The 26,017-nt window shown below is 52.3% G+C and overlaps 1 protein-coding gene across 1 annotated transcript; it reads left to right on the forward strand.

The window, feature by feature from the left end:
* Positions 1-1,757: 1,757 nt before the first annotated feature.
* LOC138729041 (bMERB domain-containing protein 1-like) lies at positions 1,758-24,377 on the forward strand. Its single transcript, XM_069872910.1, has 7 exons — positions 1,758-1,818; positions 9,720-9,840; positions 15,366-15,439; positions 20,245-20,359; positions 20,486-20,559; positions 21,187-21,342; positions 21,962-24,377. The coding sequence occupies exons 1-6, from the start codon at positions 1,758-1,760 to the stop codon at positions 21,303-21,305; spliced, it is 564 nt and encodes a 187-aa protein (XP_069729011.1). The 3' UTR covers positions 21,306-21,342; positions 21,962-24,377.
* Positions 24,378-26,017: the final 1,640 nt, after the last annotated feature.

A 26,017-nucleotide genomic window follows, 5' to 3' on the forward strand; every position in this document is an offset into this window, starting at 1 on the left:
TTTGGGTTGAAGGGACCTCAAAAACCATCCAGTCCCACCCCTGCCATGGGCAGGGACACCTCCCACTGGATCAGGGGCTCCAACACCATCCAACCTGGCCTTGAACACCTCCAGGGATGGGGCAGCCACCACTGCTCTGGGCAATCTGGGTCAGGTCCTCTCCACCCTCACAGCAAAACATTTCTTCCTAAAATCTCAACTCAATCTCCTCTCTTCCACCTTCAAACTGTTCCCTCTCATCCTATCCATGCTCTCCTTGTTCAAGAGCCCCTCTCCAGCTCTTCCACCGGCAAGAACTCTCTACAGAAGTGCCTGTATACAGGGAAATGTCAGCACTCTTAAGAAACATTCTGCTCCTGCCCTAGAAGTGTTGCTGCCAGTGACCCTCCTTTTGCGCAGACCAGTGTGAAGATCATCTGAAGACCCATTAAAACTCCTCAGCAGTGGATCCAAGGATGTCAAGTGTACCTGCGTGAAGGAAGAGCCACAGAGTTTGCTGGTGAGTCAGTTTGCACGGGGCACGCTGGCTCCATATCATGTGGTGCACTTGGTTTGCATTCACCTCTGCAAGATGGATTTGCACATAACGATTGCATTCAGTGCACAGACCAAGCAGCCTGTGTTGGTTGGATCATCGCTCCCTGAATGATCCTGGACGGTTTGATTTAATTTCATGTTTTTATTAAGAATAATTTGAGAGTACGGGATGTGTTCAATTCAAGTTGCAGCCCACGGCAGATCTGGCCACTCGTGGTGAATTCTGTAGAGGATTCGACTGAAGAACTGATTAAAATATTTACATGTTCATTCTCTCTGCATTGTGGAGCAATCAAACCGAGGTGAGCCATTTCAGACCAGAGTTTTGGAGGGGCCTGGGAGCCACACCAGGACGGGATGTCATCCAAAGGGACCTGGACAGGCTGGAGAAGTGGGTCTGTGCGAACCTCATGAGGTTCAACAAGGCCAAGTGCAAGGTCCTACACCTGAGTCGGGGCAATCCTTGATTTCAGTAAATGATGGGAGATGAAGTGATTGAGAGCTGCCCTGTGGAGAAGGACGTGGGGGTGCTGGTTGATGACAAGCTCTACGTGAGCCGGCAATGTGCGCTCACAGCCCAGAAGGCCAAATGTATCCTGGGCTGCATCCAAAGCAGCGTGGCCAGCAGGGAGGGGATTCTGCCCCTTTATTCCTCTCTTGTGAGCCCTCATCTGGAGTGTTGTGTCCAGGTCTGGAATCCCCAACAGAAGAAGGAGATGGAGCTGTTGGGACAGGTCCAGAGGAGGCTACAAGGGTGATCTGAGGGCTGGAGCACCTTCTGTACGGGACAGGCTGAGAGAGTTGGGGTTGTTCAGCCTGGAGAAGGCTCTGAGGAGATCTTATAGTGACCTTCTAGTACCTGAAGGGGCTGCAAGAAAGCTGGGGAGGGGCTGTTCACAAAGGCTCGTGGTGATAGGATGAGGGGCAACGGGTATAAACGGGAGAGGGGCAGGCTTAGACTGGACGTTAGGAAGAATTTCTTCCCGATGGGAGCGGTGAGACCCTGGAACAGGCCGCCCAGCGAAGTCGCCACTGCCCCATCCCTGGAGGTTCCAGGCCAGGCTGGACGGGGCCTTGGGCAGCCCGGCGACCCTCCCCGAGCGGGGGGCGGAGCTGCGTGGGCTCCGAGGTCGGTTCCAACGCTAAAGGATTCCCTGAGTCCACGATACCGGGACGCAGGGGCCCGCGGGGCCGGCAGGGGGCGGGGCGGGGCGGGCCGCATGGCGGGAGGGCGGCCCGGAGAGCGGCGCGGGGAGAGGCCGGAGCCAGCCGGGAGAAGCGGTACCGGGAGCGGGGACGGGGAGAGGAGGGAAGGGCTGGGGGGGGACAGGGGAGGGTGGGGGAGAAGGGGCTGCATGGGGGGACGGGGACGGGGGGAGAGGGGATGGAGGAAAGGATGGAGGAGAGGAGGGAAGGGCTGGATGGGGGAGAGGAGTGAATGGAAAGAGGGAAGATGTGGATGCAGCAGAGGAAGGTGTGGGTGGAGGAGAGGAAGGACCGAGAGAAGAGGTTACATGGGGGGACGGGGACAGGGAGGAGAGGGGTTGGAGGGAGGGAAGGGCTGGATGGAAGAGGAGTGAATGGAAAGGCGGGAGATGTGGATAGAGGAGAGGAAGGACCGAGAGAAGAGGCTACATGGGGGGACAGGGAGGAGAGGGGATGGAGGGAGGGAAGGGCTTGATGGAAGAGGAGTGAATGGAAGGAGGGAAGGTGTGGATGGAGGAGAGGAAGGACCGAGAGAAGAAGCTACATGGGGGGACGGGGCAGGGAGGAGAGGGTTGGAGGAAAGGATGGAGGAGAGGAGGAAAGGAGGGAGGGAAGGGCTGGATGGGAAAGGAGTGAGTGGAAAAATGGAAGGTGTGGATGGAGGAGAGGAAGGACTGAGAGAAGAGGTTGCATGGGGGGACGGGGACAGGGAGGAGAGAGGATGGAGGAGAGAGGGGATAGAGAAGAGGATGGAGGAGAGGATGGAGGGAGGGAAGGACTGGATGGGAGAGCAGTGAGTGGAAAGATGGGAGATGTGGATAGAGGAGAGGAAGGACCGAGAGAAGAGGCTACATGGGGGTATGGGGACAGGGAGTAAAGGGGTTGGAGGAGAGGAGGGAAGGTAGGAAGGGCTGGGTGGGAGAAGAGTGAGTGGAAGGAGGGAGGGTGGATGGGGGAGAGGAAGGATGGAGAGAAGAGTCTGCAAGGGAGGACGGGGACGGGGGGAGAGGATGGAGGAGAGGAGGGAGGGAGGGAGGGAAGGGCTGTATGCGGGAGAGTGAGTGGAAAGAGGGAAGGTGTGGATGGAGAAGAGGAAGGATGGAGAGAAACAGCTGCACGGGAGGAGGGCTGGCTGGAAGGGAGAGAGGATGGAGGGAAGGTGTGGATGGCTGGAGGGCAAGAACCGCTGGAAGGAGGGATGGAGCCTGCCGTCGGGCTCGTGCTGCCCGGCGAGCGTGGAGCTGCTGTGCGATCATGTCTGGCTGTGGGCATAGCTGTGACCGGGAGACTGGGGTGCCCACCCTGTCCTCCACTACCTTTTCCTCTTTCTGACCAGTTTGTCTGCTACAAAACTGGGTGGGCAGAGTCCCCAGCCTTGGGGTAGGAGGAAGGGGCTCCGTGCTGGATGTTGGGCAACATCCCGGGGAGGGGAGGCTTCTGCAGCCTCTCTTCTCATCTCCCTTCCTCATTCCTTTCTGCTCCCGCTTAGATCCCTGCACCTGATGGGCTAGGGGTGGCTGGAAAGGTAGGGAAAGTGGGACGGAGCAAACTCCAGCATCCTGCTTGGCACTGCTGTGTGTGGGTGCTGCCTGTGAAGCTGCTCAGCTACCTGCTGAGCTGCCCAAAGTTTTAGTCCTTCTCCTTTGTGCCTTCCAGCACTGCAATATGTATCCTATATTCTGTGTTACCTCTCCTACCCTGGAAGAGTGTCTATGTGGACATCCTGCCCTGGGTGGAGTCTGAGCACTTCCATCACCTAGATCCTGTGCTCCCAGCAGCTGGCTAGCATCAGGATGGTCCAGAGAATGGACAAACATTTGCTGGGCTCAGAGTGCTGCGTACGATCTGGGCATCCTCCTTGGGTGCCTGCGAGCACGGTTGTGGTGGCTGCAATGTTTGCTGCTTCAGTGCAGCTCCATAAACTCCTGGCTTGTGGGGGACCCTCGGGCTGGGCGAGAATGTGACAATGGTCGATGTCTGGTTTTTGATTACTGCTCTGCTGTTTGCTGCTGCCACCCCAGGAAATCTCAGGCCAATCCTGCAAAGTGCTGAGCGCACACAGCCTCTTGCTCTGCTTGTGCTCAGGAGGTGACCAGGGGAGCGTGCTCACAGCAGCGGGTGTTGCAGAGGGGCTGCACGCCTGGGGATGGCCCCATAAGTCATCTCAGGGTACTTCACTCCTGAACTCTTTTCTGGCTGTCTAACATTGTCCCAGAAGAGCTGGCTGTGCCAGGGGCTGCGCAAACACAGCCAGAGGGATCCCTCCTGGCTGCAGTGGGGCAGCGCTGCACTTTTCTCCCTGGTTTAGAAGGGGGGCAGCTGGGCCACAGGCAGGGAAACAGTGCTGTGGTTTGCAGGCTGCTGGTAGCCGTGATCTCTCCATCAGAGTATGATGTTGTCCTCTGAGCTCATGTCCAGGCTCATGTCCCTCCTGCCAGGCAGTGTGGGTGGCGGGGGCTGCGCCACCTCTGACCCAGCTGCCTTAGAGCCAGGCAGGGCTTTATCATTGCTCTCACTAACGAGCTTGTAGAGCAAGGAAGCTGATTTTGGTGGGCTGGATGCCCCTCGCCTATGCTGTTTTCTGAAGCAGATAAAAGCACACGGCTGAGTTAAAGGCCACTTGGGATGGAGCCCAAGTGAGGAGCTCTGTCCCCCTCCCCAAGGGGCTGTCAATCAATCGCCCAACTTTAATCATGAAGTAAATTGCTTGAAACTCCAGCCTGTGCTGGTTGCTGCTGTGACTCATCTCAGGCTTGCTGCTGGCTGTCTAAATGTTTGCACCAAAGCCATATGGAGTGAAAGTCTCCGGCTATTACACTCCTCATTAACCATACTTGCTTCCCCTGGGCCATGTGTGATGATTAGAGCATCTCCAAGTTTAAATTGAATCTTTTTCCCCCTCCTTGCATTGCTGGGTTGAAATCCAGTTGGGAGTCCTTCTGCTTGGGCAGTCTGGGGTTGATTTCTGTGTCCAGTTCCGCTGTCACCTGCGCAGCTGTGAGGGCAAAGGGACCCCTGGGCAGCGTGGCTGCACATGGACATCATTCCTCTCCATCCCTGAAGGGAGATTCAGGACTGTCAGCTTGACCACAGCTTTAATGAACATCCCTCCCTTAGGTGCTCGCTGGTGCCAGGCACTTAGGCAGGGTGTAAAAATCCCATTCTCAGCTTTGGCAGAACAGTCTCCAGTGAGCTCTTCTGCCCAGCTGTCTGTTTGCAGGACGTGCTGGATTTTAATCCCTCGTGAGCTCCAAGTGTCTGTTCTTGCCAAGCATGCCTGCTGTGTGGTGTCACTGCTATCGCACAGGTTCATGGGTGCACAGTGCCCTTTGGGATCTGGCCCATGCTGGTATCTGCTGCGGATTGGGAACTCAGCATCACCCCATATCTGCCTGGACAAAGCATCTCTTGAGCTAGCAGGCAATACCCATGCGCATCCCAATCGGTTGTCACAGACTGGTCTCACTACATGGAATCACAGAGAAATTTGGATTAGGAGGGACTTTCAGAGACACCAAGTTCAACCCCTTGCTCAAAGCAGGCTTAGATCAGGTTCCTCATAGCCTTGTCCAGGAGGTCCTGGGCCAAAGATGGAGACCTCACCTATCTGTAAGTGTCTGAACTGCCCTTCAACCTGCTTCTCTCAGTCTCTCCTCATCCATCCTGTGCTCAAGCTCATGCCCTCACTCAGATGTTCAGGTCCCGGCACAATTACCGGTGGTCCTGGGCAAATACTGGCAGGTGGAAGGAATATCCTTCAGCAAGTTCATTTCCCCATGCTATCAGCTTTTTATGAGTCACCTATGTGGATTCAATGATTTCTTGTGAGGTTTAGCAGATGGATCTGGTGCAGAGGTGTATTTCCATGTCCCCTTGTCCAGGTGCTCTGTCCCAGGGCTTCATTTGGCAGGAGCATTGTCCTGGGTCTGCTCTTTCTCTGCTTCTTCTCAGGATCTCAGGAGATCTCTGGCCAATCCTGCAAAGCACTGAATGCACACAGCCTCTTGCCCTGCTTGTGCTCAGGAGGTGAACAGAGGAGCGTGCTCACAGCAGCAGGTGTTGCAGAGGGGCTGCACCTCTGGGAATATTCCCTGTAAGTCATCCCAGGGTACCTCACCCCTGAACTTTGGTCTCTTTTCTGGCTGTCTAACATGGTCCCAGAGGTGCTGGAAGTGCCAGGAGCTGCACACACATAGCCAGAGGGATCCCTCCTGGCTGCTGCGGAGCAGGGCTGCTGACAGCTCCAGGCACATGACTGTCGTCTTAGAACTTCTTGTCTAGGACTTATTGCTTTGGTGAGACATTCCCTGGCACGCCTGAGGACACATCTTGCCTGAGGGATGCAAGGTTCCATGACCCTGACCGTGCCACTCAAAGACTCAAGGGCTTGAAGACCTTTCAGCTCGAGTCCTGCAGACGTTGCTGTGCTGTGTGGTCTAGACCCGTCCACTGTCTTCGTATCACAGGACACTCCTGGCCTGCAGAAGGAGGCTGCTGGGAAGTGTCCTACAGAAAGATGACTCTGGGGGAGTGCGTGAGGGCAGCTCCTCTTGGGCAGGGTGGTCCCAGGCACACCATATTCCCCGTCTCTGGTGGGAACCCAGTCAGAGCTGAGCCAGGAGCTTTCTTGCTCTTGTGAGCAGTTGCCTGTGCCTCTTCTCACAGGTAGCCAAAACCAACCCAGCTCTGCCACCTCCTCCCTTCATGTACACAGGCAAAGATTTACCTCTCCTCCTGGCTTCTGCTAATGAAGTGCTGGCATGAGGAAGGAGAAGTGATCCTGACGCCTGTTTCAATTGCTTGTGCTCGCCCACTGGGAAACAGCTGGCTGATAACCTCCACCAAATACTTCTGCCACCAGTGATCAAAGGTATTCTGGGTTATTCACCCACCCACCCATGCCAGGAGTGACAGTCCCATCCCTCAGACCCACCCCTGTGCTCCTAGGAGTGATTAGATTTGTCCTTGGCTAACGAAGGTGGCAGTAAGCTCCTATCTTTGTTTATGGAATTGTTGGAATGGGTCCAGAGGAATGATCCAAGGGCTGGAGCACCTCCCGTATGAGGACAGGTTGAGACACTTGGGCTTGTTCAGCCTAGAGAATAGAAGACTCTGGGGAGATCTTAGAGTGACCTTCCAGTACCTGAAAGGGGCTACAATAAAGCTGGAGAGGGACTATTCATAAAGGCTTGTGATGATAGGACGAAGGGGAATGGGTATAAACTGGAGAGGGGCAGATTTAGGTTTGATGTAAGGAAGAAAAGTGAAAGTGAGGAGGCACTGGAACAGGTTGCCCAGGGAAGTTGTGGCTGTCCCATCCCTGGAGGTGTTCAAGACCAAGCTGGATGGGGCCTTAGGCAGCCTGATCTAGTGGGATGTCCCTGCCCATGGTAGGGCGTTTGGAACTAGATGATCTTTAAGGTCCCTCCCAACCCTAACTATTCTATGATTCTATGATTGTGAAATAATCAGCCTTGTCATTTTAGCCTGGTTACAGAAGCGACACTTGGAGCAATGCAGCTTTTCCCTGACAGGTTTAGAGCTGTGCTGAAGTACAGCTGAACCTCAGGGAGTGGCTGCCTACAAGCACACACCAGCTGTACAACCTGCACTTTTGCACGTGTCGTTACCTGTGTGCCTGATGTCGTCTGCAGGGACATCCTGCCTGTCCCCATGCATGGAACAAGCTGCTCGTGCCACTGGGTGCAGGTGCTGCAAAATATCCCAGGCAAGAGGAGCTCTATGGGAGCAGAGCAGCAGGATGTCTGGGATGAGGGACCTCAGTATCCTGGTCCCCTAGCAACGATAGTGTGGTCCCTTAGCAACCGCATCCTTGTCCTGTAGCAACCACAGTCCGGTACCCTAGCAATCCCCTTCAAGCCCATAGAAACAAGGCTAAAGGAGGGTTTCTGTGCTAATTTGCAGCAGAGGCATTGAGCAAGAGCTGGTCGAGGGCAGCACATCCAACCCCACGCGTTGTCCAACCCTTGTATTTATTGTTCTGTCTTGAGCAGGCGCTGGTTGCTGAGAGCATCTTAACAGTTTAGAATGTGGAACAGTCAAGGGTTTAGCAGGCTGGTGTTGGCTAAATGTGGCCTTCGTGGCTAGGGGAAGAGGGAGTTAACCGCCAAGTAGTCCTCATGAGTTTCTAAGCCAGAAACATTGGAAAACTATTCTTCAAACCAGTCATGCCCAAACCACTGATATTTCTGCTATTAAACCTTCTCTGCCAACAGCCTCAGAAACACACCTTGCTCTGAGAATGGTTTCTAAAGCGGCTTTAGATGATGGGCAGAGGATCAGTGAGCACAGAGTGTTTTGCATTGTGCCTTAATGCCTTCCTGGCCTGTTAGCACTGCCTGGGTCCTGTTTGGAACCCCCAAGCCGTATGCTCCATTTCTGACATCTCCAGTTCCCAGACCTAGGCTGTCTGGAAAATCCTTTTCCCAGAGCTGGTGCTCCTTGGCTGTGCTTTCCCCTCTCCCTGCATGGGGAAGTCTGAGGGCTGAAGGAAGGCAAATTCTCAGCGGGGAAATGTGTTCTATGGAGATTCAAAGGAAGCAGAATTTGCCTCTGATGTCTGTGATTTTTAATGTTTCTCATAGCCTGGCTTTGCTGTAGCTGCTGAGTCTTCCCCTCTTCACCAACCTGAGCTGTGTGCACATCACAGAAGGGCCAGATTAACTGACGTGTGATAAATGTGCTGCTGCATGTCACTGATAACAGGCACAGTGATGTGTCTCTGAGAGCCAGACCAGGCAGGGGGTGGGGGTGGGTGGGAGCTGGCCTGGGAGCAAAAACTCAGCCATCCCCATCAAATGGGCTGGGAGCCGCTGTGGGATGTGCAGGCTCACAGACACTGTGTGAATCGGCACAGCGTCCTCGTATAAATCAGTGTGAGGCTCTTGTGTAAATGAGTGGGACATCAGAGGGACATCTGTGTGTAAATCAGGGGACAGAGGAGGCAGAGCAATAGGTTAAGGTTGCTGGGCTCTTAGGCTGTCCATCCCTGGGCTTGTCACTTGCTTCTTGTCCTGAGCAAATGATCTCCCCTTTCTCTGTCTCACTTTCTCTAAGTGGGTTATGGAGGTGATGCTCAGCACTCCAGAAGGTGAGGAAGCCAAACTGCCTCACTGGGTACCAATGGGGACTTTTTCCCCTGGTGAGCTGGGAAGAATGAGGGTATATTCATCTAGCGTGCAATGGAAAGAGGCCAGCTGTGAGAGCTTCACCTCCATAACTCCTTAGGAGTCCTGTCTGCTAGCTACCAGCGTTTGGTCCTGGCACATACTGCTGGACAGGCTCATGGCTCTGGGTGTCTGTTCATGTGCTGGAGATGCTTGAAGCTTATGCGATTCTGGAAAAAGAGAGAGATCCCTGTCCTCTCCAGCAGTCTTTCTCTCCCTTGGCCTCCTGCTGTTCAGCAGAGGGGAAGAGCTCCTGGAAACCTGTGGCTTTCTCAGCTGTGCAGAACACTGGTGTGAGCGGCACATGCTGCAAAGCCAGCACAAGCAGGCAAAATGATGCTTGTTTCTAAGGCTCAGAGAGCTGCAAGCTCAGATGAGGTGGCCTGCTGGCCTCCAAGGTCTTCTTTCATGCAGACACCTCATGAATATTGCATGTGTGTTTGGAGCTGGGCTCAGGAAGCTAAGATGCTGTGATGCTAATGCAGCAATCAGCAGGCTCATTCCAGTGCCCAGCATTACACCAAGCAGAAACAAAGTCAAAGCACAGTCGCCAGCAGCTCAATGCTCTTGAATGTCAGTGACTTTCTATGTGCTTGTTGGGCTGTCTCCTCTTGCAGCAGCCAGCAGGGCAGCAAGAAGCCTGAAAACAAGTTTAAAACTACAGGTGCTTGGTGATTATGCTGGTCTGGGGCTTGCTAGGGGGAGCCCCGTGACGGTCCCGTTGTCCCTGTTGTCTTCAGCACGTTTAACATCTCCTACTGGCTAATGCTGCTCCTGTTTAATTCACAGAGGACGAGATCGTTTCCATGGCTGACTCCTCCACCACCATTGATGACATTGAAGGGGAGCTCTTCAAAATCGAGAGGATCAGGGAGATCCTGGTGCGGAGGGAGTCGGAGCTGCGGTACATGTGAGTACCTGCCTCCTCCTTCACTGTCCTCCCTTCCCACATTCGCTCTGGTGTTTTCTGCCAGCCCAATCAAACACAGATCTTCCCTAGGGATGAGTTGAGCTGGAGCCACTTCCCACCTTACTTCCCACCTGGAAGCGCAGCCTCTCTCACTGCTCTGGCCTTGTTCTTGAAAGAGGCTTGAAGAGGTCCCTGTTACAAAGATGCTACTGATGGTTTGAACTGTGCAAACAGAGTTTACGGCACGGGTTTAACTGCACTGAACTGTGCCCATATTCAACCACCTTGTCGTCCCAAAGGGTCCACACTCTTTGCTCTTCCTCAAGCTCCTAGGCTGGGCTTGGGAAGGGACCTAAGGTTTGGTGGCTCATTGCTGCTCTCTGGAGATGCTGCCTTGCTCCAGCATGCAGACCTGCGGCTGTTGAACAGCCCTATCCTCACAGTTTACACTCTCCACGTTGCATCTCCTCCCAACTCCTTCTTTCCTCCCCCATCCTATGGCTGCTGCAGTAAATCAGGACAGGCTGGGAGAGGTGGAGTTGTTCAGCCTAGAGAAGAGAAGGCTCCGGGGAGACCTTAGAGCGGCTTCCAGTGCTGAAAGGGGCTCCAGAAAAGCTGGGGAGGGGCTCTTGGTCAGGGAGTGCGGAGTACTGGGCTGAAGCACTTGATATGCTGCTTTTTTAATGTGTCTGGGTCCCCACTAGTACCTGTGCTACAGGGATCACTAAAGCCTGGAGGTGCCTGTGTAAATCACTGTCTGCAGAAGCATGAGCTGGACTGGGATTTAGAGGCTCAGCTTTGGAGTGATGACCTCTTTAAGGCACAGTTCCCCCTGGATATGTTATTGAAAAGGGTTTTTTTAAATCATAAAAAGTGTAGTTCTTCAGTGCTTTCCATAGCAACCGGTACCTGAATCTCCCAGGTGCTGACAAAACTCACATCTCTCGCTTTTTCTTATGCTTTTATTTGTCTCCTTCCTTGACTTGTTCTTGGAAAACAAAAGAAAATCGCCTACAGAAACCATATACTGAGGTGGATATGGGTGCAAAAGTGTTCTCTTGGAAGTTTGGAAATGCCATGGTTCTGTGTCTGAGCAGTTTGGAAGGGCTGTGGGAATTCAGACAACTGCTTTGGGGAGCCCAGCAGTGGCAAGGAGCACGGCTCTGCAAGGCAGGGAAAGCTCAGGGGTTCCCTGACCATCACTGCTGCAGAAGCAGGATCACAGACCTGGATTCTGCAGGGCAGAGATTAAAACGGACGGGGACTTGGGGCTGCAAGGGGCTTTTTTTCCAATCATAGAATGGTTTGGACTAGACGGCACCTCAAAGCCCATCCAGTTCCACCCCCTGCCATGGGCAGGGACACCTCCCACTGCATCAGGTCACTCAAAGCCCCATCCAGCCTGGCCTTGAACACTTCCAGGGATGCGGCAGCCACCACTGCTCTGGGCAACCTGGGCCAGGGCCTCCTCACCCTCACAGCAAAACATTTCTTCCCAAGATCTCATCTCAATCTGCCCTCTTTCATCTGAAAAACATTCCCCTCATCTTATCCCTGCTCTCCCTGATTGAGAGCCCACCACAGTTTTCCTGGAGCCCCTTTAAAGGGAAAGCAATATGATATCAGGATTGGCTGCACTGTGAGGCTCAGGGAGCTGCACAACTCCCTGGATATGCTGGCAGACTGAGTGACCCAGTAGCGATCAGTCAGTAGCGATCGGTGCTTTCTTCTTGTCAGAAATGTCACCATTCCAACGTCTGAAACATTCGGGCTGTGGGAAACAATGAAGCTCCCAGTATTTCTCCTTTTACAGGGCAAAAAGAAAGGTTTGCAGTTCCTCTGGGAGATGCAACTCTGCACCCCAGGCAGGAGTGGCACAACTCGACGATCCGGTGGGTCTCTTCCAACCTGGTTGTTCTAGGATTCTGTGATTCTATGACTAGGGCTGATGCTGCAATCAGTTTTGTCACCAGTGGTAGAAGCAATCTCAGCTCCTGCAGGAGCCTCCTGGGTGCTTGTCTTTGCGATCTCTCCCAAGTTTCATTGAAATGAGAATTTTTATTATTGCCTATTTATTATTCTCTTTATCAGGTTTTACAGAATTAGCTTCCAATTCTAATATTTCAGTTATCATCTGAATGTTTATTTTAATTTTAATAAGTGTATCCCTGCCAATCAGCCTGTTGCCCACATGTCCTGTGCCAACCTCTCCACTACTGCTCGTAAGAGCTAAAGGCTCAGCCACCACAGGGCAATGAGCAGGCTCTGAAAGGACAAAGAGACCTCCTTGTCCTCCATGTGCAGTTCTCAGACATTGGCATCACTGGATCTGCTCAGTGCGGGTGCAAACACATGAAAACACTGTCAGAGGGAGCAAAATTCTGACAGAGCTAAGAGGATGTCTTCTTCGTGACCTCGGATGTTCATGGAGCTGTTGGAGTGAGTCCAGAGGAGGCCATGGAGATGATCCGAGGGCTGGAGCACCTCCCATGTGAGGACAGGCTGAGAGAGTTGGGGTTGTTCAGCCTGGAGAAGAGAAGGCTCTGGGGAGGCCTAAGAGAAGCTTCCAAGACTGAAAGGGGCTCCAGGAAAGCTGGGAAGGGGCTCTTGGTCAGGGAGTGCAGGGATAGGACAAGGGGAGTCGTCTGAAGTTGAAAGAGGGGAGAATGAGGTGAGATCTTAGGAGGAAATGTTTTTCTGTGAGGGTGGCGAGGCCCTGGCCCAGGTTGCCCAGAGTCATGACTACCTCATCCCTGAAGGTGTTCAAGGCCATGTTGGATGGGACTTGGAGCCCCCTGATCCAGTGGGAGGTGTCCCTGCCTGTAGTAGGGGAGTGGAACTGGATGGGCTTTGAGGTCCTTTCCAACCCAAACCATTCCATAATTCTATGATTCTCCTACAGCAATGTCTTACAGGATCCCTCTTCATCATTCTCTTTATGTTCCCTTCCCTAATTAATATTCCTGGTATCCTCAGAGCAGCTGACAAAGCTGCATCTTCACGTAGCTCCAGCAAATATGACTCATCCCAGAAGGGGTGGACGGTGTGACTCAGTGGAAGGGCCAGCAGGATTATTGAAGATGCAAACAGGTCTTTTAGTAGCACGCACGTCAATGAGAACGAGAGTCACATCTGTTCAAGGTGGCACCAGCTCATGAGTCAAATGTATTATCTGTTCTGATCTTTTATTAAGGTTTCTGTCTTATGGCCATGGAGCTTGCTAGATATCTCAGTTGTGCTTCTCCAGATTGGATGATTTCCCACGTGCCCTGCAAAGCATCCAAGGAGTCTTTCTGTATGGAAGGCTTGGATGACCTTGGGAAGCTTGTGCTAAGATGCTGGGGTGCTTGGCAGGGCTTAGGAGAATGTGCGATGCCTCTGTCTGTGTGTAAAATGGGTTGTGGTCAACATTTGGATATGCTGCCCCTCTTGGAGGCTCAGTCCACACAAGCTGACCTCTGTAACCTGGGGTGTTGGTGCTTACCAGCTTCTTCATGAAACTTGTCTCTGAACATGATGTTGAAAATCCATCCCATCCCACCCCATGCAGGCCTGGCACTGTGCGCAGGGCAGCACAGGGCCAAATCCACTATCGACAGGAGAGGTTTGTGTATCTTTTTCCCATCACAGATGTTTTCCCAGCACATGGGTCAGTGCCCACATGTGTTATCTAAAACATCCAGGACTGCAGGGCTGCATCAAGGGAGCCCTTGGACAGAGGTGTTCCTGAGATGTCAGCAGATTAGTTGTACCATCATAAGGAAATGCTCCTGGTCAAAGTGTCTATATCTACTCCAAGATGATGACTGGAACCCCCTCTTCTGCTGGTGGAGCTGCTTAGCACTGTTTGCTTCTGCTGCCTGAGCCCAGACCCTCTGCCATGGGGCTTCTGGTGCCATTGGTGGCTCCAGGCCCCTGGAAGATGTGTAGTGAGAGCATGAGAACTGATGCATCAATGAAAGGGTTGTTTCATGGACACACCAATGGAGCTATTTCTGTTTCTGTAGGCATGGGAGCGTGTTACACCTGGAAAATCAGGGTATTTTGGATGGTGACACTTTCTTTTAGCTTCAGACCAGGTAACAAGCAGTATGGAGATGCCAGATGTGGTCTGACCAGAGTGGCTCAGTCACACCAAAGTAAGCCTGGAGAAGGAAATCCCAGCTCAACAGTCCAACTGTGACCAGGAGATTGAGTTCCTTGTCAAAAGAGGTGGAGGCATTAAAAAACTCTGTTCAAAAGAGTCAACAGCCAAAATCCCTCGTCAGAGACTTCAGTTCCTGGGTGCCTTAATGCCAAGGAAATGGCTCTTTGCTGGCTGCTTGCTGACTGGACTGTGCTGAGGCTCAGGATGCTACATCAGAGCAGCATTGGCTTTTCCTAATTTTCCCAGTGAGGGAATATGTAAGGAGCCCAGGGAAGCTCGTTCTTGGAGGAGCAAAAGTGTCAGATGGGTTGGTCTCATCATACTTTGGTTGGAGATGTGGTTGGCCAAGGCTGGTCCTGGGCTGATGCAGCCTTGGAAGGTGCTGAAAAGGCAGGTGGGGCTGGCCAGCCCAAAGGCAGCTCTGGGGGTTACTGGAGTTGAGACTTGTCTCATCTGTGGTTTCATCTACCCAGGGGAGAGCCTCAAGGACGGCTTGGTTCCCCTCTAACTGTGGGTGACACTGAAGCATTGATCCTCATTATGGCCAGATACCATCATTCCTTGGACTTGTCCAAGCAGGGCTTTAGCAAAATCAGAGATGTGCAATGTTTTAAAATTAATCAATCAATAAATCGGGTTAAGTCTTCTCTGCCAGCTCCAGTGAGAAGCGAGCAGCACTTGAGCTGGTGCGCCCATGGAGGGGCTGAGTATCTGTGGTGATTCCGAGACATCATCCAATTGCCTTTAGCACAGACAAGGCCGTGCATCCCCCATCTGTTCCATCAGCAGCTGCTGCTGATGTTTGAGTTGAGCTCATCCTGATGAGGACCTTGCTGCTGTCATATGGTTTGAGTCAGTGATGACATCATTGCCTGCGGCTTCAGCAGCCTCCTTTCCTCCTGGTGAAATGAGCTTCTTTCTCAGAGGACACCTGCAAAGTTTGCACATTTCCCCCCATGTTGTGTTTCATGTTTCTATCTTAATTCTGCAGAAAGGCAGCGTAAAAACGTCAGCTCTTTTTATGCAGCAGTAGCTTCCATTTGGGTTTGGATTTTGCTGTTTGAGGATTATTTCTGGGAGAAGGCAAAACACAGGTGCTGTTTTGTGGTGGATGTGCCAGGTTTTAATAAGGCTTCATTGTCATGAGCACGATGAGACTTTTCCTTTCTCAACAACCAGTTACAAAACCCTTGTAGCTCTAACAAAAGCTCCAAGATTAAGGAGGCTGCTCTTTCCCATGAGAAAGCAGGTAAATCTGTGCTCCCTACCACGGGCACTGAGTGCGTCACCTTCCAGTGTTGGCTGGGTGTTACTCAGGAGGTTTTGAACCTTTCCTCTCCCAGTCTTTCCCTCAGTGGTTTCATTTGTGTCTTTGCAGGATGGATGACATTCAGCTCTGCAAAGAAATCAGCCGTCTGAAAGAGGAGCTTCAAAAACTCATAGCCCTTCCAGGTAAGGCTTTGTAAAGCTTCAGAGAGCTACATGCTGCCCCTGCAATCAGCAGAAAGGTTTCCATGAAATATAAGCAGCTCTTGAGCAGCTCCCACCCCAGGGACGCTCCGAAGGATGCTGCTGCTGTAGGCAGCCTGTGAGCATCAAGAAGCATGGCTCCTTGGGTCTTACCTCATATCTTTTCTGGGAGCTTTGCTGCTTTGAGTGCTTCTAGGGCTGGGTTGAAGGGCAGAGGGAAAAAGAAAAAGAGAAGAAATAGGAGTGCTTTGAGAAAGAACATGGGTCTGGTGTGAGGGGACCACAGGAGCTGAGTTTGGTGGCAGTGAACGGCTTTGGAAGCAGCAGGAGGAGACATGCCTTCAGAGGTCTCAACTACATGAAAAGCAGTAAATTCTTGCTGTGGCCACATCAGAAATGTGTGTCAGCAATGGGGCAGATGGCACCTGCCAGGGCAGGATTCCTGGTTGCAGCCAGGGCAGAATGGGTGCTCAGGGGATGTCAGGTCAGTGGTGTCACCGATTTAGGTGAATCCATCATTCAGCATGTTGAAAAGAGGCAAACAGTCCAGGGCAGCATATGTGAAAAGTTCAGGTGGGATGAAGTCCTGCTTTTGTCCCCTTCCTTACTGTGACCAGTGATGGTCCATGAACCTGTCACAGCCAGAGCCACTCTTGTCCCTTCACAGTCCAGGAAAAGCCAAAACTTGTTTCTCTAAAGGATCCCTCTCAGAAAATATTGAAATCAAAGCACATGCCAAGCAGCTCAGGATTTGAATGAGTCTGAGTAAGAAAGGCTTCCCCACAAGCTGTGTCCACCAGTGTTCTTCAGGCTATGTCTTCTCCTAGGATGTCCCCATTCAGCCTCCAATAAGGACTTTTGTGTGGTTTTTGGAATCACACAGGAGGCTTATCCCTGCACGTGGGTTGGCGCAATCCCAAGCACAGATATAGGGTGGGGAGATGATGGATTTGGAGCAGCCCTGGGGAGAAGGACTTGGGATGCTGGTGGGTGAGAAGCTCAACATGAGCCGGCAATGTGTGCTTGCAGTCCAGAAAGCCAACCAGGGGAGGGGCTCTTGATAAGGGAGTGCAGGGATAGGACGAGGGGAACAGCTTTAAGCTGAAAGAGGGGAGATTGAGATGAGATCTTAAGAAGAAATGTTTTTCTGTGAGGATGGGGAGGCCTTGGTCCAGGTTGCCCAGGGAAGTGATGGTTTCCCCATCCCTGGAGGTGTTCAAGGCCAGGTTGGATGGGGCTTGGAGCAACCTGATCCAGTGGGAGGTGTCCCTGCGTATGGCAAGGGGTTGGAGCTGGAAGGGTTTTGAGGCCCCTTCCAACACAAACCATTCTATGATTCCATTACTATCTAGACCTATCCAAGCATTAAGTTTTGGATCTCAGTTATTTCCACCAGAAGTGTCTCTGAAGATGCCGCACTCACTAGGACTAATGAGCAGAGGGCGATGCCAGGATGCAGGAAGGATACCAGCTGTGCACATCTGCTCTCTACCCAAGGTTGTCTCAAAGCCAAGAGTGGCAAGAAACCTTGACCTCCTCATTGTGCTATGTGTGAGCTTGATACGCAGGTCTTGATCAGTTTAATACAACCTGGTTGCAGCCAGAGGGAGATTCAGACAGAGGAGGGGAGGATTCTGCCTTAAAACAATGGGAGCTACTTGCCAAATGTAGCCCCGAATCTCATGTGGGCTTTTAATTCAAACACTTTCTTGCTCATAAAAAAAGATTTGACCTAAATGATGACTCAGGACCAGAGATAAACCTGGCCTTTTCTGAAGCTGGAGAGATGGGGTTGGCTTTCCTTGATCTGCTTTGGTCTTTCATTCCTAGCCCTGAGAGCAGAAATGCTGCTTCCACCAGGGATGCTCTTTTTGCCTTCTTCATATCTTGGCTCAAATCAGACTGTGCTGGCAAAATCCTGCAAATTGCTGGTGTTGTGAGGCTGTTGCAGCAGAGCATTCATAACAATGGGTGTTGAACTTTGGTTTGGATAAAGATTCAGACACATCAGTGCTTACTCACAGCTCAGCCAGACCTGTGGCTTGAAATACCACCAGAGTAAGGTAACTCTAATAATTCAGAGAGGTATCGTGTTCGTAATGGTCTCTGACATCAGCACGTTGGGAAAAGAAGTGCCGTGTTTATACACTGGGTATGTTAACTCTGACATTAAGGAATGCAGGTTGTTAAGGAACTCCAAATAGCTGGTGTGGTTGTGCACAGCCTGAAGGTTCTGACTTGTAAGGCACCTAAATGACTCTGTAAAGTGTTCCTGTTCCCAACAGGCAGGCGAGAGCTGCTGCAGAGATGGTGCCCACAGCCAGGTGACTTTGCTTTAAGTCTCCGTGGTAGGGCACCAGTGGCTGTGGCTCAGACCTCAGTCCCGTTCAGCTTTCTCTGTCAGGAAGCTCACTCTCTGCCCAAGACCAAAATTGTAGGAGAAAGCTTTTTTTGCTGGGGTGTTTCTAACAACATAGATTCATGGAATGGTTTGGATTGAAGGGATCTCAAAGCCCATTCAGTTCCACCCCCTGCCATGGGCAGAGACACCTCCCACTCAGAGCCCCATCCAACCTGGCCTTGAACACCTCCAGGGATGGGGCTGCCACCACTGCTCTGGGCACCCTGAGCCGGAGCTAATGTGATAATAATGAACAGTTCCTCCTACCCAGACCCATGCAGCATCACCTCTGATCAATAGATAGCAGACTTTAAACTACAAATCAATACATAGTTTAGGCGACTGCTGAGACCCAGCCTACGGGGTTTAGTCCATAATGTGAATTTTGCTGCATTTTTATTTAACTGAAGGAGAACTGGAGATTGATCCATTCTCTGCTGGATTGATTTTGGAGCTGGCTTTTGAATTCAGAAAAGGGATTAAGTAGCTGCAGCACAGACAGTCATAGCTTCCACCTGAGATAGCTCTCCATTTACACTTAAAACCCCATAGCCCAATCTCTATCATCTTCATGAATCCTACTAACCAGTGTGTACCAGTTTATATAAACCAGGACTTCATAGCAATGTGAAAGCTTCCCAGGCCTTCAATACCTTGCTGTCCAAAGATAAGTGGCATGAGTGAGTCCTGCTGTGCTCACAGTGGGTCAGTCTGGGGGTTCAGCTGACAGCTCTCCAGCACTGACAGGAGTTTCAAGAAAGCTGGGGAGGGGCTCTTGATCGGGGAGTGCAAGAATAGGATGAGAGGACTGGTTCTCAGCTGGAAGAGGGGAGATTGAGATGAGATCTTGGAAAGAATGTTCTCCTGTGAGGGTGGGGAGGCCCTGGCCCAGGTTGCCCAGAGCAGTGGTGGCTGCCCCATCCCTGGAGGTGTTCAAGGCCAGGTTGGATGGGGCTTGGAGCCCCTGATCCGATGGGAGGTGTCGCTGCCCATGGCAAGGGTTGGAACAGGATGGGCTTTGAGGACGCTCCCAACCCAACCCATTCCATGGTTCTATGGTTCTAACCAAGACTAACACATTCAAAATAGCCTATCAGACACTTGTGGTCATCCTTGTCCTGGGGTGGGAATGGCACCTCCCTGCACCTCCTTTCAGGCAGCTGTAGAGAGCAATGAGGTCTCCCCTCAGCCTCCTCTTCTCCAGGCTAAACAACCCCAGCTCCTTCAGCTGCTGCTCGTATGATTTGTTCTCCAGCCCCTTCACCAGTTTCATTGCTCTTCTTTGGATGCACCGCAGGACTTCAATGTCTTTTTGTAGCGAGGGGTCCCAAACTGGGCACAGGATTCGAGGTGCAGCCTCACCGGTGCTGAGTGTAGAGGTAGAATCACTTCCCTGGTCAATCACTTCCCACTATAGGAGCAATGGGCAAGAGAAAGCCCCATGGCTCCTTGTGAGTTCTTCTATCAGGCCCATCCCTGCCCCACCAGCATGTGTTGATCTCGCCCGTGTGTGCAGCGGCTCCTTCAGGAGGGTGCAGCCCGGGCGCCCCGGTGGGTGGAAGGGGGGCAGCACCCACCGCTGCATCTCCCTCCCATCAACATCAGGACTTGGAGCCCGGCCAGAGGTGGAGGGTCCCACTGAACCTGGACCACAGACCAGGACCTCAGGCAACGTCCCCAGATCTGTCCTTGGGGAGGCCTGGTGCTGCACCACAAAACAAGGGCACAGATGGGCAGCCCTCAGACGAAAATGTTGAAGGCAAAGGAAGAAGCGAAGGGGATTACAGGGACATCTTGGAATAGTTGGTTATTTTTAATAGAATAAAAGGTGTCAGCAACCATGCAGGACAGAGGAGCCAGAAGGGCCTGAAGCTTCACTGGTGTAACCTGCGGTGGGGTCTGCGGTCTCTGCGGGGCCCCCTCTCCTCCTCTCTCCCTTCCCACCCTGCTGAGCCTTTGTGGGCAGAGCAGGTCCTGCTGGGCTGGAAGGATGACATCCGAGTCTGACGTTTCTTAGGTCATTGGGAGCTGGTACCCAGCCTGTTCAGCACTGAAGGGCCCGGGGGAATGATGGTGGTCTCCCACCAGAGAAGCCCATTGTCTGCTCTGCAAAGCTCACAATTTCATCTTGCAGTGCTTAGCCCCATGAAGTTTTGGGATGAAACTAAAAGTTCAAAGTTTGATGACACCAGACCTGTCTCCTCCCAGCCAAGGTGGTTTGGGATGAGGTTTCTGCTTGTTTACAAGCTCCAAGAGCTTACATTGAGTTGGCTTTTACCCCGAGTCTCACATCTGCTCCTGGATGGGCCAGGACCAGAGCAATCTTGGCCTTGGCATGGGTGGGTTGGTCTCTGTTGGTGTTTTAAATGTGTTCCGTGTGCTGCAGAGAATGAGAAGTCCAATGAGGAGAAGCAGAAGGAAGAGGAGCTTGTACAGCAGATACACAAGCTGGTGGAAACACGGGATTTCCTGGTGGACGATGTGGAATTTGAGAGGCTCAGGTAGTTGGGTGCAACCTTGCACTGAGGACAGATTAGCCTGTTCTCTGATCCATGTCATGCCTTGTCACATGCTTCTGGATGCCTTGCTGCTCCTTTCCTGAGTGGTAACCAATCTCTTTGTTACAGGGAGAGGGAAGAAGACAAGGAGATGGCAGAGTTCCTGCAAAGCAAGCTCTCCAAAAGCTACCTCCAGAAAGCAAGTAGGTGGCTGATGAGTTTTATTCCTTGCATTGAACCTCCCTGGTAGCTTTTGCCCTTTCCTAAGCACTCTGTCTTCAAGATTTCATTGCTTTGTGTGGGGCTACCTGGAGACCACCTGAAGGTATCAGGAGATGGCAGCCAGGGGATGCTGGTGCTTGAGAACCCATTGTGGAATTCTGAATTCTGCTTCCATTTCTCTCCTGACATTTTGAAGCTACCATTTCGTATGAGAATGGGGATGGGTAGTTGTCCTTTTACAGCTGATGTACTTCATCTGACCCTTTCCAACCAGCTGCTTATTTTTCATCCCACCATTGCCTAAGGTCACAAGTTGTGGTATCCACCCAGTCCTCCTCTCTTCATGGCCTCTGATGACTGGCCACCATCTTCCCTGTGCTTCCCTCATTGCTGAAGGAACACCTCCCCAGCGTGGTGGGAGGCATTTCCAGCCCAGGGTCCCTGTCCTGTGTCCTGCTTGTGGACACCCACGAAGCACACATGGTGATGTGCCTCCTGGATGCGAGGCTCATGCCCAGCTGTGGATCTTAGCCCTGAAAGGAGCTCTAAGAAGCAGCAATGGACTTGTGCCCTTATCAGCAGGCAGACACCAATTCCTCTTTCCATAGCTCCTCTCAAAGAGAAGAAAATGACTTCCAGAGGGCAGCAAACCTCCGCACCGTACATGACCAAAACGGGGCTCACCTTGCTCAAGGAATGCTGTGGCTTCACCTGCTCCATCATGTAGGCCAGCCGGCGGCCCCTCTGCACAGGACATGACCATGGTAGCGTATGCGTCCTGGGAAGCTGCACCAGGCAAGAGGGGCTTCCTTGGGATGCTGAAATGGCCACGTGCCTGTGTGGGGTGGGTGAGCGCTGGCGTCTGGGACACATACAGCTCCAGGTGCTGCTGGCATGTGGCATGAGGGGCCACCAGGCTGCAGCCCTGCTCTGAGGGGCTCCACCGTGGAGAAGTGCCAGAGCCCCACCAAGTCCTGAGAGCTGGGCTGGAAGGGAAGCATCACTGGTCATGGCAAGGAGGTGAAAACACCTGCCCTCTGAGCTCCCAAGTTCCTTCATGCCTGGGCTTCACGCAGTAGGTGATGTGCATGGTCAAAGCTGAGTGCTGTGTCCCAACTGAAAGCATATGTGACAAGCGCTGGGTAAGAGGAAGATGATGATAATGGATGTTCAGTGGGTTGTTGTTGCTGGAGGAGGATACATCTCCTTAATATTGCTGAAGACTTCCATTGTGGCAGGTGGTCTAACACCCAAGAGTTACTATCATTAACATTAGGCTCTCTATAAAGCAGGGTTGGCTCTCTAGCCATTGGAGAAGGGAGGCACCAAGAGGATACCATGGTTGCAACCTACGGTTTCCTATTTCTTGCCTTCCCTCCCCAGGTCTCCAGCCAGAGTCTACAATCTACTCTCCTCTGAGACTTTCAACCTCCCGCCATTGTTCATGCTTCCCACTGCAGTGCCACCACCAAAGACATTTCCCAAGCAGGTTGCTGCAAGCTTGAATAATGGCATGTGTCCTTGGTGCCACATCAGCGGTCATCTCCTCCATGACATTAACAAACACTGAATCCAACCTGAGCTCAGCTTGGAAGAGTTGTGTGCAGCAGCAGCAAGTGAGTCCGTGACAAAGAGGGCAGAAGAATAAAAGAAGCACTGGGAGCTGTCTGGAGAAACATTGTGCTCCACCATCCAAGACATGCCATTCCCAGGGATGATATCTCATCCTCAGCCTTGTACCACCTTGTGAGTCTCTATGAGATGCTTCCTGAGGACTCTTGGTGGGGAACATCTTTGGTCTGGGTTTCATTGCGTTTGCACAGTTTTTATAGCAAAGTGCTCTGGGTAGAGCTGAGCAAAACACTGGGCAGTCCTCAGAGTCACCTGAATGAAGGGCTGCTTCTTGTGAAGTTATCACCTGAGCACAGACCTGGTGCGTTGAACTGTGGGCAGATGAGTTACTTTCTTCACCTCATTATTACTGAGTTCAGTTTTCAGCTCCAAGAAAAATGAGAAAATTAGAGCGAAAGAGAAAAGGAGAAAAACTCGTAAGAAGAGGGCGACATACACAGGGAAATGAAACCAAACAGTAGACTGGACAAGTAGCAGAAGATGGAGACAGCAGGTGAGAGACATTCTCACTACCAAGAGGGCATCCAGTCCTGCCCTCCGGTGCCCCAGCAGTGTCTCTGGGCTTGACACCAAGAGCTGGACGTAAAATCCTGTGCAAAAGACTGATGACACCCTGCGGTCACCCAGTGTCTCAGTTCCTATTGTCCTTTCTGAGTGTCCACCCACATTGAGCTGGCACAGCCAGAGCTAGTAATGGTCATTGTGGCAGGATGGAGGCTCTCTTCCTTGTTAAGTGTAAAGGCCTCTTGCATCCACCTAGCCTGTACTTATATCCTGTAGGATGTTATGGTTTCACTGGGTGTGGTGAGGTGGGCTTTCGTTTGGGTGGTTAGCCAAGAGCTCTGGTTGCTCTCCAGCCAAAGTGCTGATTCTTCAGTCCTGCTGCATCTTGCTGTAAGGTCTTGAGATGGTGTTCCTGCCTGGGTCACTGTTGGGTATGCCTGTGCGATTGAGGTGGTCACAACCTATCTGACTCTTGCCATGGTACCTGGGAGCACATTCACCCTTATAAAGCACAATGCAGGTGGGATCCTTCCCTGTGCAATGCCACAAGTAGGTCCTAGATCCTCCTGGATATCTTTATCAGCACTGCCAGAAAACCCAGTGTGTCAGAACTTGTTCTCTCTTCTTTGCAAGGTGGTTTCCACTCACTGGTCCTTCCTGAGCAATCTCCTCATATGGTTCTTACCAGCAGCCAGAAAAGTCTACAAACTAAACCAGTCCCTCTGCACACTCATAGACCAGGGTGCAAGGCACTAATGGGCTGACATGGCACTTGGTCGTCTCTAGCAAAGTTGACCCTGCTTTGATTCATCTCATCTCTGAGTTGACTTCAGTGGTCTCAGTCTGACTCCTGCTTCCTTTGTGATGCTTATTGGTAGTGTCCTACAGCATCCTACAGCCACAACCTGCCAGTTCCTGGTGCTCCCCTTGCTTGAGGAAGGCTTTGCTGTGGGTTGGACGGAGCACCCTCTAAATCACAGAGGTGAATTATGTCATGGAGCGCGCCTCTCTTCTTCACCAACCCTATGTAATTAAGTAAGGTGCTGTACACATCAGTGGCCGGTCACCCACAAGGGGTGACAGGCCATCATCAGTAGCATCCATGCTGAAGCTGACGGGGCAGACTGGGCCACTCTCACTCTCTGCTTTTCCAGAACATGTTCAGTGGCTGCTTTTCTTGGTCACTCTGCAGTCACACACCCAGTGCAATAAAGATGTTTGCTTTGATCCGCACAGACCAAGGGCTCAAGACCTAGAAGACCCTCCTCACCATCTTTGCCTTTCCCAGGATCTTCTTGGGAAGGCTGAATAAATGAGCAGTTTGGTTGTATTGAGAGGGAACCAAAGGCAAGGAAGCGCCCTTGTTTTAAAACTTGTTCCCAAAATTCATCTGTACCTTCTCCCTATGGGGCCTTAGGACACAGACTCTTCCTGCTGGGCAAGCTGGGACGATGGCAGGGGGAGACAGGCAAGGTTCTGGACTGTTTTGTTCAGTGTTTGCTGGCAGTGTTGGTGTGGCTGGTCATGGAGAAGGAGGCAGGCTGCTGTCCTGATCATAGGATATTGTTTGGCCTGTATCTGAACTGAAGGCAAAGGTGCACAGCACACCTGAGCGACTCTGTTTCATGTGCATTGAGTTCCATCCAAACAAATAAATGTCTGTTGGAAGCTTGGTTCATAGGTATTCTTCCCTGCCTAGGACCTTTGCAGAGAGATGTCTTGGGCTGTGTCACAGCAGGGTGGTTTAAGTGGAATAGAAATGAAATCCTGAACAATCAGGCTGTTCTCCAGCTCCCTCAACAGCTTTGTTGCTCTTCTCTGGACTCGCTCCAGAGCCTCAACATCCTTCTTGTGGTGAGGGGCCAGAACTGAACACAGGATTCGAGGAGCGGTCTCACCAGTGCTGAGTCCAGAGGGAGAAGAACCTCCCTGGACCTGCTGGCCACACCGTTTCTGATCCAAGCCAAGATGCCATTGGCCTTCTTGGCCACCTGGGCCGCTGCTGGCTCATGTTCAGTCACTGTCAACCAACACCCCCAGGTCCCTCTCCTCCAGGCAGCTTTACAGCCAGACTTCTCCTAGTCTGTAGCTGCCCAGGGTTGTTGTGCCCCAAGTGCAGGACCCGGCATTTGGCCTTGTTAAACCTCATCCCATTGGACTCCGCCCAATGGTCCAAAAGACCCGGGCGCACAGCTGGGATACAGGGGTGCAACATCTCAGAGTTGCAGGAAACAGATTCCAATCTATAGAGATCACAATCCGATCCCTGAACACAGCCACGGTCACTCGGATCTGCTGCAACACACGCCGCAGTACCAGATCAGGAACAGGAAGGTAATGGGGGGGAGAGAGAAAGGAAAAAGAAAGAATCCCCACATCGATGGCAGCAGCAGTTCCTCGGAAACACGTGGTCACTGCTTCTTCCAGGCTGTGTGGTCCAGGCTGGTCCCATTAAGTGGGATTTCTTCTATCAGGCCTGTCCCTGCCCCACCAGCACGTGTCGATCTTGCCCGTGTGTGCAGCGGCTCCTTCAGGAGGGTGCAGCCCGGGCGCCCCGGTGGGTGGAAAGGGGGCAGCACCCACCGCTGCATCTCCCTCCCATCACATCAGGACTTGGAGCCCGGCCAGGGGTGGAGGGTCCCACTGAACCTGGACCACAGACCGGGACCTCAGGCAACATCCCCAGATCTGTCCTTGGGGAGGCCTGGTGCTGCACCACAAAACAAGGGCACAGATGGGCAGCCCTCAGACGAAAATGTTGAAGGCAAAGGAAGAAGCGAAGGGGATTACAGGGACATCTTGGAATAGTTGGTTATTTTTAATAGAATAAAAGGTGTCAGCAACCATGCAGGACAGAGGAGCCGGAAGGGCCTGAAGCTTCACTGGTGTAACCTGCGGTGGGGTCTGCGGTCTCTGCTGGGCTGCCCCTCATTGCTCACTAGGCAGATCTGCTCACTGGCGGTTCCGTCTGTCCTTCTGTTTCTCCTCCAGAGAGAGTTCTGTAAAGTCTTGGATAAAGCGCCGGATCTGAGGTGAGGAGAGAGAAGGCAAGAGATCAGAGCAAGGATGGGGACAGGAGGCGGTGCGGCGCCTGTGGGCCCTTGGGGAGGGCAAATATCACCCACCAAACTGAGTAGGAGGAGAAGGCATTTGCCTCGCTGGCTCTGGACCAGCAGAATGGGCTTTGGGGGCTGAGCTGGAGCTGAGGGCAAAGGTCAATGGAACCAAACCTTGGCCATGGGTTGACCTGCAACCCCTGCCCCAGCCTTGGCTCCCACTCCTCGGCCCCCAGGGACACCCCTA

This window comes from Phaenicophaeus curvirostris, chromosome 19 (genome assembly GCF_032191515.1).
Source record: "Phaenicophaeus curvirostris isolate KB17595 chromosome 19, BPBGC_Pcur_1.0, whole genome shotgun sequence".
NCBI classification, from domain to species: Eukaryota; Metazoa; Chordata; class Aves; order Cuculiformes; family Cuculidae; genus Phaenicophaeus; species Phaenicophaeus curvirostris.